The sequence below is a fragment of the Ochotona curzoniae genome, unplaced genomic scaffold (genome assembly GCF_017591425.1).
Source record: "Ochotona curzoniae isolate NIBS_2020 unplaced genomic scaffold, NIBS_Ocur_1.0 patch172, whole genome shotgun sequence".
Lineage (NCBI taxonomy): Eukaryota > Metazoa > Chordata > Mammalia > Lagomorpha > Ochotonidae > Ochotona > Ochotona curzoniae.
In genome coordinates, this window is record NW_024466720.1 from 83,622 (window position 1) to 96,377 (window position 12,756).

At 50.2% G+C, this 12,756-nt stretch overlaps 1 protein-coding gene across 1 annotated transcript in view; it reads right to left on the reverse strand.

Annotated features, from left to right (window-relative positions):
* Positions 1-12,756, reverse strand: part of LOC121166535 (unconventional myosin-Vb) — a 114,645-nt gene that overhangs the window by 73,673 nt on the left and 28,216 nt on the right. The window contains exons 10-11 of the mRNA XM_040995715.1: positions 6,969-7,091; positions 6,194-6,277 (exon numbers count right to left, since the gene is read on the reverse strand). Of these exons, the coding sequence (XP_040851649.1) occupies positions 6,194-6,277; positions 6,969-7,091 (207 nt within the window). The remainder of the gene's footprint in view (positions 1-6,193; positions 6,278-6,968; positions 7,092-12,756) is intronic.

The window sequence follows — 12,756 nt, forward strand, 5'->3', positions numbered from 1 at the left end:
TGATGCCTTTCAATTGTTCCCTGCCCCAGCCTCCTGGAGTTCCCCAAACTTGAACTTCCCCATTGCTGGACTGCTTTCTAAGTGGTTTTCCTGGCTGAGCTCTCTCTGTTCACTCATTTCCCATGACTGTTCCAGCAGCACCTGCCACCCAGGAGAGGTGTCCAGACTCTACTTCTTCTGGAGCCTTCTCTACACCTGCCTCCAGCAGTCATCTCCAGGGGTCACAACCTCTGGGGTCAGAAGCAATGTGTTTCCACTCTTCATCCTGCATGGCCTCTCTGAAGGCCCCACCCCTTCTCAAGGCATCTTCCTGTGCCTCTACGGCTCCCCAAACCCGATCTCCCAACCTGATTTCCTTTCTGACACTTTTCACCAGCCCATCTTCTTGTACCTTCCTCCTGGCCTGTTACCCAGCACCTTATCCATCCAACCACTTTCTCTCTCTTCCTTCTAACACTTAGTTCCTTGGATCTTCACGGCCTGGGCTCTAGCTGCCTCCACCCTTACTATCCAGTTGTGCTCTTTTTCCATCATAGTTCCTCACTTCCAAACACCTGTTGAGACACCTCCAATGTCTAATGTAAATTTCAAACTCAACATGGCTCAAATGACCGTCACTGCATGTCCTCCTGACCACCTTGGGGATCTTGCTCCCACCCTACTTCCCGCAGCAGCCAAGTGCCAAGTGTGGTCTGTGGCTTAGCCTCAGTTGGCCTGGCTTCATCAAGCACAAGGCAGCTGGCGGCCTAGCTCAGGATCCCATGCTCTCTCCTGGACCAGTACAGTCAGGTAGAACTCGAAGGCTACGTGCACCTGTCCCTCCAGCAAAGCATCTCCACCCACAGCATGCTCCCCCTGAGCATGGCCCTTATCAATCAGGTCCCCGTTTACAGTCTTGTTGTTTCACACTGTGCACAAAACAGAGCTGCCATAATACCAACGCGCTGCTAACGTAAGGAGTGGCAGAAACAGAAGGGGCTAGAGGTGGGGCTGGGCCCAGGGTACTCTCATGATGGTGAGGAGAAGGTCATGGGTAAGGAAGGGAAACACGGCTCAGCCCAACAGGACAGGGAAGCTCCACAGGAAGTCAACAGGAGGCCAACAGCAGGTTCACATTCTAGCCACACCCTTACAACTCAGGCCAATTAAATCATCCAAACCCACAGACTAATTTCTGAAATGTTGGTGTCTAATCTACTTAACCACACTACAGAGGGGGTCTAATTTACAGGAGGAAATAGCAGCTGCAAAACAAAATTAAAATCCTAAAGTAACAAACGTTTCAAAGTCTTAGAAATACTCATGTTGGTGAACGTCATTTCAAACTGTTCTCTCACTTTCATCAGAGAAGGCAGCTGTGCTTTTCTGAAAACTGTCCAGAGTTTAACCCAAGCCAGCAGGCACTGTGCCATCATGGGAGCACCTACACCACCATGGGGTAGCCTGGAGAATGTGTGTTTTGTTGGTAAAGCTCTGGTTTGGTTGCATGTCCCTGGTGTAGAGCCTGTGTGCAAGTGGAAGGGTGTCTGGAACTTGAGGGAGACACTCCTGTCTGTGGGAACCACAGCCCCAAAGGAGGAGTAGGGGGCTTCATGTCCTACTCTGGCTTGTGCCACCAATTCAGTGAGCAGAGGCCAGTGTAATCCACAGGACTGAGTGGATCCAATGCCCAATGCTTGGCCACAGATTAGCAACAACAAAAGACCCAGGCAAGCAACAGCAACCCCTGCGTTTCCCATCTTCCCACCCATCCACCCCAGGGCACCTCCACACCCAGGGTGCCCCAATCATAACCAAACCACAAACCACAACGAAAAGTCTTTTTCAAGCTCTTCCTTGACAAAGGAGTCCCACAGAAGGTCCTGTGTCTGAGTGAGGGACCAGATGAGGACCAGTCCATTATACTTGCAGAGGCCAGGAGCAGCGTGCTCCTGAGCTGCTTGTCCAGGACCGAAGTTCTGTCCACACACCCCAGGGCAGCCCCAGGGAACAGTGCCCACCTGAGCCTGCACTGTCCACACACCTAGGACACCCCCCCCCCGGGAACAGTGTGCCCACCCAGACCTATACCAATTCACTCTCTCCTACCTGAACACACACCAGGAGACCCCACTGGACAAATTAACCTGGCCCAGATCCCATCTCATTGCCTTGCAATATGCCCATGGACAGCTGCCCTGGCATTCTTTACTGTGCAGAGATAGACTTTAAAAGCCCAAGGCAACTCTATTCAAAAAGGGATTAGAAGTAGGGAAATGCTTTCTAAAGACCGTCTGACAGTTTAAGAAAAATGTCATTTACAGCTGCACACAAAGCTGTTACCTTGGAAATCAGACTTAGTCAACTTGTGGTTGTAAGGATACAAAAGCAGACAGACAAGTGAAACAAAAATAAGAACAGTTTGGTCAGGGTCTATTGCAGAAGATTTATTCTGTAAACATAATTTTTAAAATGTGATGTCAATTTCACCAATTCTTTAGCATGGCTAAATGCTATATTTTGGAAAGCATAGCCATATACAAAATGCAGACTGCTTCATTAATTTGCATGTCACTCTGGGCCAGAGCCAGGCGAGATCTCCAATTTGAGTATATGCACTGCACTACAGCAAGTACAGAAATACTGTTTAAAAGGGTTTTAAATGGGTTTTAGAAGAAAAGACTCAGCACTTTGGCTTTTCTCAATGGACACAATATGCATTTTCTTGCATTAGAAAGAGGATGGTGAGGTTTTCTGTTAAGAAGTTCTCTTCTGTAATGACCTGCTTAATCCAAACAGAGGTAGACGATTTTCTGCTTCCAGTACTTACGCAGCAGCACGCCACATAACAATTTGAAAGTGTTTAACGTGTGCTAACATCTCAATCCAGCTTCTATACAACATTAAAAATAAAAAACTTTTAAAAAAAAAAATCAAACTTCTTTGTTCAAAAAGGAATGCTGAGTGAACCATTAAGGAGCTTACTGGTGTGGAAAGCAAAGGATTGTGCACACTATTATTCCTTGACCAGCCCAAGCAAGCCATGGGGAGGAGAGAGGGCAGCTGGGTCCCTCCCATGCCTCAGGCTGGTGAGCTACGGCTTGGGGTATGTGGATTGAGGCCATGGTAAGTCTTTGGACCCTACTGAATGTTCATCTCAAGAACCCTTCTACTGGATGGAGGGGAGAGAAGGTGACAGGCTCACCTGCCCTGGCTGCTCCAGGTGTCCAGCACCCCATGCAAGGGTGGGGAATTACTCTGCTGCCAGTGGCCATTTGTAGTACATCTTCCACAGGCCATAAAAAATGCTGCTATGGAGCCACTGAAGTTCAAGCCCCAGGATGCTGCAGCAGGCATGGACCACATGGTTTCACAAGCCTTATACGGCACTCAGGCTGAACGGTCGCCACCCTTGGCAGGCACATGCCATCCACACTAACCCTGGAGTAGGTGCTTTAGAAGAAAAAAATCCTCCGCTTTCGTCGGCTTCCTTATTTCAGGCTGACAAAATATTCTTTTGGACAGTAAACACACACTACAAGGCAAAAGGCTCCATTCTGAGAACTTGAACAAGTCAGTCTGTTAGGAACTTGAAGTCACATTTTAAAGACGCATTTCTTTACTTAAGTCTCTATTTATAGCTCCCTGATCGCTGAGAAAGCAATTAGCTGCATTAAAAGCTCTTAGGCAGTGTAACGGGCTTGGCTAATTACATCCTCATTAACACCAGTTTTATTTCACTGCTCTTGGTGGAAGTTCTTCAAACATCCCTCTGGCCACTTAGATCTATGGGTCTTCTATCCTAAGCTGCTTAATTATTCATGACAACTTGTTAATTTCTTATCAGGGATGCCCAAAGGGGGTTGAAAAAAAGAAGCCAACATTTTCCCCCTAAACTAAGAGCACCAAGTACAATTACAAATTTAGATATAGGACATGAGATCTAGAGGGAAACCAGTGAAGACTGGGCATTGCATTGTTAATTTAACGGGGAGCAGTGCTGAATCTTCTTTAACAAAGAGCTAGAAACAGCACAGGATTGTCAAAAAACTACCAATCTAAAGAAAATGACAGATGCTCAGTCAACACCAGCGGTAATGCTGCAGACAGGCCCATCTGTCCCATGTTGTACAGCACTGTGAGAAATCTTGCCCTGAGTTGCAGCTGATGTCTGTGAACCCTTTGTCTCTGGACTTACAGCGACCCAGTGCTAATCTCTGCACTCTCTGGGAATGTCTCAGATGGACTGAGGGGTCTCACGGGGGAGAGTCCCTTGCTGCTGCCCTCATGGTGCATCTCACAGCGGGTATTGCTGGGAGAGGAGCCAGGCTGAGAGAAGATGGTCAAGTCCTTGGTTGTTTACATATATTAGCAGGCACAAGGGAAAGCTACCATTGCGGTGGGTGGGTAAGGGAGAAAAGGGTGGTGGTCATCTCTGTTGAGTATAGACCTATGTTGCCCTATGGTTTAACAACCACAGACTCACTGATGAGTGTCACTAACTCAGCCTTCAATTCTATGCTTACAAGCATACCTCATGACCATAATTGTGCAGGTGAGCCAAGACAGACAGAAAGGACATTCATTACCACATCATTGCCAAGTGCACACCAGAATGACAAGTAGATGAGTGCTACTCCGGAAAGCTGGCCCAGGCCAGCACAGTGAGGACACCCAATAAGTACAACATTCAAGACAACCATGGCTAAATAATGTGGTTATCTTGACCCTAAAAAAAGATGAAATCATTATATACTTGTATATGCAGAATAGGAATTCATCAAAAATATGGGTCGGGGGCAGACGAGGATATTTCTATGGATCGCTACACATTTTGAATTTTTATCAGCCTGTACTTCACTTCTAATAAAAACTCAGTATAGAAGCAGACAGTAACACAGCAGGCCCGAGACCGCAGCCCATAGTGAGACCAGTCCACAGGGCACATGGTGGTAAGTGCATGGGAACCTGGCTTTCGGGAGGGCCTGATGAGAGTGGTTTACTATACATGTTCCACTCACCAGGGTTTGCAATGATTACCTGCTTTCCCTCTGGAAACCTGGGATTTTGCCATATGCCAGATAAAGGGCACCTATCCATGTGGTCGACTCCAAATAAAAACCCATGTCCCCTAGGGTGGAGGGATAGGCCTAATACAGGGACTGTCACAATTCATTTCTAGGAGAATCAAGCATGTCTTGTGTGACTATGGTGAAGCTGTGCCCTGTCTCTCCAACTTTACCCCATGTGCCTTTCCCTTCTGCTGACTTTGTTTTGTGTCCTTTGACTGTGAGCACACAGAGCCAAGAGCCGAGTTATACACTGTGTCACCCCAGAAAGTGGACACGACCGTGATCTTGGGAACCCCAAACATTCTCCCATTCTTCTCCACTGCACCTTCTTCTTGATCTTCCCAGCTCAGCTTGTAACTGGGCTGTCAGTTTGAAGAGGTTAGCTACATGCACAAATCAGTCTGTTATATGAGGGACAAAATATCCAGCTATCAGCAGAAGTGATCTGCTGGGAGCCTGTGCCACGGGCTCTCTCCATCCCATTCCTTCTAGGTCCTGGACGTGCTGAGGGACAAACCACGAGGAGAAGGACCTGCCTTTCTTCCAACCCCCTCCTTTCCAGGTGCTCCCACCCAACAGTGTAAACTCAAGGCCACAAAACCTGGCAGTCCCTGGGCCACTGTGGGACAGACGGGAGGTCACAGGTACCTGAGAAGGATGGCAGGGCTGTGCTGCCAGCACCTGAGCCTTCTGTGGTTGCTCTTGTGCTAGGGGACAGACTGCACCTCACCTCTGTACGTCTCACAACATAGGTGCTTAATACTCATGTTTTCAGATGAACTGGTAGCCACAGAATGAACAAAACATATGCTATCTTTCTGCCACATCAGCAGGCAGGGTATGGAGGACTGCGAACTTAAGGAACCACTATGGCCTTGACATACACTCCCACTATGGCCTCACTTACACTCCCAAATTCTTCCTTGGTAGCCTCTCCCTGACCCCTACCCATCCTTTCCACCCACCAACAGGTCAACTTCAGACATTCCACTGTGTGAAAAAACCAGGCAACTTACTCTACCTTCACCCCACTGAGCATCTGTGCATCCACAGCTGCAGGCCAACCCGTGTCCAGCCATGCCTGTGTTATTGCCCCAGCTGAGAATGTCCCCACCCCATCCTCCATTTCCACCACTCTTTACCTTGCTGGCTTTCAGGATGTTGATCTGTTCTTCGTACACCGTGTCTCTGTTTTTCTCCAGGAAACCATCCGAAAGATACTCTACCTGGGGACACAGGAAAACCCAACAGGTATTACTATGCCAGACTTACCCGTTTCCTCCAACAGCTCCCTGTGTACTTGAGCAGTGGCACTCATCCATATGGCATTTGCTACAAACAGCTGTGTATCAGGAGGTCCGCAGGTATTTTCATTTACAATGCAAACTCAGTAAGAGAGGGAGCCCAGTGTTCGCTTTGTGAAAGGATTACCACATCCAGAGGAAATTCACTTAACAAGGCTCTATCAGTGATGCTTCTTAGCCCAGTTCAAACCCAGCAGATCAGAATCAGCATTTTAATAAGATATGAGGTAATGTGTATGCACCACAACTGAGAAACACATGCCTGGTACACAACCAGAGACCCATGTCTACACAGGTGCCTGGGAAAGAAGCACAAAGACTGACACATGCCCCTGGTGGGGAGACCAGTCAGCCAGAGCCTTGGCTGTCTCAGCTCCACCCCAGCAAGCTCAGGCTGCTCTGCTCCCTGCTGGATTCTCAGGAGAAAGGCTCTGGTAAATTCCTGGTGAGCAAGTGGCTGGGCACTGCTGGCAGCCTCTGCGAGGTCAGGTGTCTGACATGCCAGGGAAATGGGAGCCGAAGGTCGCCAGGGAACCCACTGGGAGACCTCAAGCCCAAAGACCAGGTCTATCTGCATCAGTCACTGGTGTCCCTGCCAAGGGAGGGGTACTACCTTGTCAGCGAAGTGCACAACAATGAAAGCGGTGTTAGACATGCGTGGCTTCTGGAAGTGCTGGCTGCTGGAGTGCCGGTCATACAGCTTCTGCGCCCAGTTCTGGTCAGTGCCTTTAGGGACCTGTGAGACACAGAAGAGGGCACAGTTCTTCGTGAAGGTGGCAAGGAAGCCAAGGGATGCAGTTTAATGAAAGAGCAGTCAGTGGGCTGGCTCTTTGGGTAGATTCAGCTCTCCAACCGGGGCCTTAACTGGAAGGGCTTAAGGAGTGACCCAACATGGACATTTAGAATCCTTGACCTACCACACGTGGGGACCTGTGCCGAGCCTCACAGAACTTGCAGGAGGTGGGAAGCAAGGTGAAGGCGAGGGTGGAGGCTGAGGTCCCAGGGGAGCTATAACCCTGGACCCTCTGAACATGCTTCCTCCACACAGCTGGTTGTGATGGCAGTGTCCTGGGCATGCCCTGCCTGGCTCCAGCCACACCTGCTGCAGGAAAGTCCCCTACCCTCAAGCTTACGTAAGGCCTTTCCTGCCCTGCCCCTCTCCTCTCTCGGATGTTCATGGCAGGGCTCTCATCCAGGAATTCGCTGCTTTAGGGCATTACCTGTGAGCCCCAACTGTAAGCTCGCAAGTCACTTGCTCACTAATTCCTTTCCTAAGCAGCAAGGGAGCAAGACCTTCATAAAGAGCTTCCCGCGTGCCCCAAGTTTACACTCAGCCCCAGACATGTCTCTCCGTTGGGAGTTCTGAAGCGAGGCTTCTTTTCCATATGTTTATGTGTGACTTCAAAAAGGAAAAAGGCAACTTGCTTCATTAAACATATAAACTAGGGATCATGACACCTGCAATTCACACCGTCAGGGAGGACAGTTCAGAGTCCATGGCTTCCTCCTCGGCCATAGGCTTCAGCACTGGCCACTGCTCTGCTCACCTGCAATTAGCCTAGATTGTGTGGAGTGGGTAGTGTTCAAGGTGACCCTCTCATAAGCCACTGAGAAGAACTTTGCTTAGTAAATTAGTCAAAATCTGTGCCATCAGTAGGATGCTTACATGCACCCAGGAACAAACTGAAGCTCTTTGCTTGCCGACTCAAGGAGGCATCATTGGCACTGAACATGCAGTGCCCAGGAGGAAACTCAGCTACTCATCTTATTGGGCAGATGAAAGAGATCTAATTCAGCATTTTCTATATATGCAGTTTTATATTTATCTCTGAACACCCTGTGCTTTGAGTCACAGGGTCTGGGGGTGGGAGGGGTCAGCCTGGCAGGGCTCTCGAGGGAGTGGTAGAACCAAGAGGAGAAGCCCACATGGGCCAACACCTGGGGTTCACTGCAGAACAGGCTGGTCCTGGAGCAGCTGCCCCAGTGATGGTGCTGATCCTCTGGACGGCAGAGACACCCAAGGACAGCCTACAAAAAGGTGGAACCAAGCGGAAACTCACTTAACTCCAAAAATCTCTCTAGAAAACTAGATTTTAAACAACCAAGCCAGAAAGCAAGCAAACTTTTGCATCTTGATAAAGGTTAGAATATGGCTCTGAGTAGCTCTGGCATCTATAGCTAAATCCAATGCCTTGGAAAGGAGATCGCATGTGGCTTCAACAAGCTTCCTGAGACTTCTCTCAAACCACTGCAGAGCTCCCAGCTCTTTCCTCACCCAGGCAGGCCCTGTACCTCACACGTCCACCTCCTCCCTGTGACCTGGGTGCTGGCCTGTAGCATGTTAACTGCATGTCCCATCACAGTGAGATGCCCAGTGCAGCCACATATCTGGAGACAGCAGGTGGATTAGTGGCTGCCTGGGGCTGGGATGCTAACAGGCTTCTTGATGGGGCCATGGGAACATTCTATCCTCACAGTGGTGAGGATGGACGCACGACTCTGGAGAGACTGAACATCACTGATTTGCACAGTGTTGGGAGGACTGGATGTCGATATAACTATCCAGACACATGAAATCTGACTTCACTCTGTGCTGTTCAAGTAGAAGGGTAAAGAGCAAAAGGAGAGGCAGTGGCAGTCCTGGGGTGCCTGGACCCCCTTCTACCCATGGGCCTGGTATTCACATCTTGAAACCAACTTTTCACCAGTGCCCTACCACAGTCAGTACCTGGCCTAGGATGTCACTAGGGCCTAGCCTGCCTCGAACCAAACAGCTCACAGGAGAGGAGTGCTGAGGCTTGTCCTTGGCCTGTCCCCACAAGCTACTGCCACAATGACCACCTCCTTGGTCACTCACTCCATCTCCCTCCATCATGTGTCTGCAGTTCCCTGCTGCCTCCTGAAATTCACGGCCACCAACTGACTCAGTCTCCTAGAGGAGCACCTGCTGGCCATTCCTTGCCACCCTAGGTGCCCAGGCTGAGCCTGCGAACCCGCTTCTCCGACAATGCCCAGGGGTGAGTGGCTCCCTCTACCCTGTGACCCTGTGCTGCTCTCCCCCAGGCCTGTGCCTCTCTGTGTGCTCAGAAGCACCCACAGCTAGAGGACTCTGGCTGCCAGTGTCCCACATTGTCACACACCCGCTCCTTTTGCCTGCTCAGAATTTCCTGTAACGCAGGGTGGCTGCCAAAGGGCAGGCCAGCTTGCACTTCGGGAAATTTATTGGATGAATTAAGATGCTGTTCCCGGATCTAAGCTGGGAGCTGCCAAATCTCACCTGGGGGCTTCTGACCTTGGCAGACTGCCCTGCATCTGGTCCTCCTCTCTCTGTACCTGCTGTCCTCCTCCTCTGCCCCCAGCAGGTGCTTCCTTCCCCTCCACAGGGTCAAGATTCAGCAGGAAAACTGTGTGCATCCAGATGTGCACCTGCAGCCATCACTGTTCCACCCTCCCCACCTGTCCTCACAGGTGGGAGGATACCCTCTCCAACCACATCCCTCTCTCCTAACCCTGCTGCCCAGGGAGGATCAGACCTCTCCCACAAACCAAAATTCAGGGAGGAGGTTCCACACTGGCACCTGCACTGCCTTGTCTCCTAGCCTCTTCTCTAAGCTACAGAAATTTGACCTCTGCCCCTACAACTCCCTGCGAGGGAGGGGGCTGATCCCCCTCCCCCTGTGGATCAGCTGGGGCCATCCTCCTCACCTCCCTCTTCCTCACTTCCTTCCTGCCTGCGCCACATTCCCCAGGCTAGGCTGTCGCAGTTTTACACCTGATCTCACCTGTGAGAGTCCCCACACCTGCACAAAGTCTTCAGAGCAGGGATGGGGAAGGGCCAGCCCCATTAACGAGTCTAGTCCTGCCAAGGCAACCATAGGCAGGATATGAAATTCAATTAACCCACAGCAGGTTGATTTTACACTGATAACTCTATGCAGCCTGAAATGACAATAAAAATGTCCAATGGCCTTGTCCCTGCTTAAGAGGGAAGCCCAACATCTGACCAGGGCGACTTGGTCTCTCCTAATGGTGCCACCTTCTGATCTCACCTGTTTACACAGGTTCCTTTACCCACCCTATACCTCTGCTTCAGGCATCTCTGGTTCAGTGCCTTCATCTCCCCATCCTTAAGTGAGACCTTCATGCTTTCCCAACCCCATGAGGGCAGTGAAAAAGCACAGAAGCTCCTTGAGCAGAAGAATTAGTGAGAAGGCCAGCTCACCTCCCTCCACCATGGGACAAAATCTGTACATGAAAGCATTGGATCAGCAGCCCTCTGGGACAGTGGAAGAAGCCACATATCCCCCAGCCTGATCGCAGAGAAAGCTCGCCTAACAGCAGGTCAGGCCGGATGCAGGCAGCCCAGTACTGACCTGCCCCATCCTCTGAGTCCATCCTGCCCAGCTGCCAAAGCTCCCCAGAACTCTCATCACTCCACACAGAGCCAGCTCTCGCCCAGACCTGCCTGAGTGCCCCTCACACCACCCCTCCAATCTGACAGCATCTGGAGCCTTACTCCCTGCAGCTGTGCCCAGGGACCAAAGCAATTTTTTTCAGAAAATTCCTGCTAAAATCATGCGTGTGTCCTAGCAGGCAGCACACACAGACCTCTCACTTCTCCAAGAGGCAGGGGATGGCTGTGCGGTATGCAGGTGTATGGGGGATTCCCATCTGAAGGCTGTGGAAAGAAGGGCAGCCTCAGGGGCAGAGTTATGAGCTGCCTGGAAATCAACGCTTCCTACAAACACTTGCCTTCTTCCGTGCCACTGGGAGCACGAAGCACAGCTAGGCTGGGCCTGCTGAAGCTTCTCCACCTGGAAAACCTTGAGTGTCTTATGTTCTGGTCCCTACACCTACCCTAGGGCTCCTGGCCCTGGCCACAGGACTCTGGGGGAAGATCACCCCATGTGCAGCCCCTTTAAATCCACAGCTATTACACCTTCTGGGTTCTAAGGCAAACCTCAGCTCACAGTTCCCACCCTTTACTGGGCTGTGTCCTGTCACCTAGGAGTTACAGAACCCAACCCATGGCAGTGAAGTCTCACCATCCCTCCGCGCACGGGGAGGCAGCAGCGCCCATTGCCCAAGGTGATGCCCACCTGTCCTTTCCTTACCAATTCTGAACTTTCCCTACTTCATGATTCAGTCAGGGGACTCTTCAGAAGGGTCCAGCAAGCCCCTCATTTTTTAAAAGCCCCTCATTTACTGTAGTATGATTTCTATATATTAAGATATGCCCTTCTAAGTGTATAGTTCAACTGTTTTTTATAAGCATGTAACATCTACTGGTGTAAAATCCCTGTTAGAAGGCCACTGCCTGTAATGCTGGCATCCCATAATGGGAGTAGCTGAACTTACACAGGCAAAACTGATTCATGCTTTCATTTGAGAATTCTTTCACCAGCATAATCATGCTGTGCAAGAGGAAGCACAGAAAAATTCCATGCAATAATATCTCCTACAGCTCAGAAAACTGAGAAACACCCTCAGGCACAGAGCAACCACTGCTGGACTGGGTGCTCCATTTTCCATCCAGCTCCCTGCAAACCTGTGAATGTAAGGGATAATGGCCTCAAGTGTGTGGGCCCCTGCATCCACATGGGAGACTCAGAAGGAGTTCCTGGCTCCTGGCTTTTCAGCTTAACCCAGCCCCAGCCACAGTAGCCATCTGGGGGAGAGATCAGCATATGGAAGATTTCTTGTCATTCTGCCTTTCAAACAAAAAAATTAATAAAGTCCTAATTACTAAACACTGTAGTACATTACAGTGGACCATTATGCATTCCTAGAGCAATTAAATATGGTATAAGAAGACACCTATGACCTCAGCTCCTTGGGAGTGGGATGTGTGGCACCTCCAGTCCTTCCTCCCTGCTCCACTGGCAGGAAGCTCAGCTGTCAATCAACACAGCCTTCTCTGGCAGGAAGGAAGCTTGGGAAGAACTGGTATGTAACCTGACATATGCTTGTCCCTTATCCATCAACCACCAAACCAGGAAGGACTGCGAAGATCATCCACTCCAACCCCTGCCATTTAACAGAGCAGCAAGCAGGAGGGCCAAGAAGTCCGGGAACTGATTATAACCTACACTTCAATACATGTTCCCCATGGCTCCAGCAATTCAGCAACACTCCCTATCATGCCAGGCAGAGGCCTCAAAATTCAGGTGGGGGACACCCACAGATGTCACCTGCCAGAGAGACATGCAGCTCCAGCACTCACAAGCCATCTGATGATCCTGAGTCCTTGGGTCCTCACTGTTTGGGGACACGTGTCTAGATGTCTTATGGCACCTAGGACATCTGGGATGTCAATCTCACACTGCCATCATCCCACACTCTCCAGTTTTGGTCAAGTGTGCTTACTGATGGAGCAGTATCTGTCAGTGATGCTCAAAGAG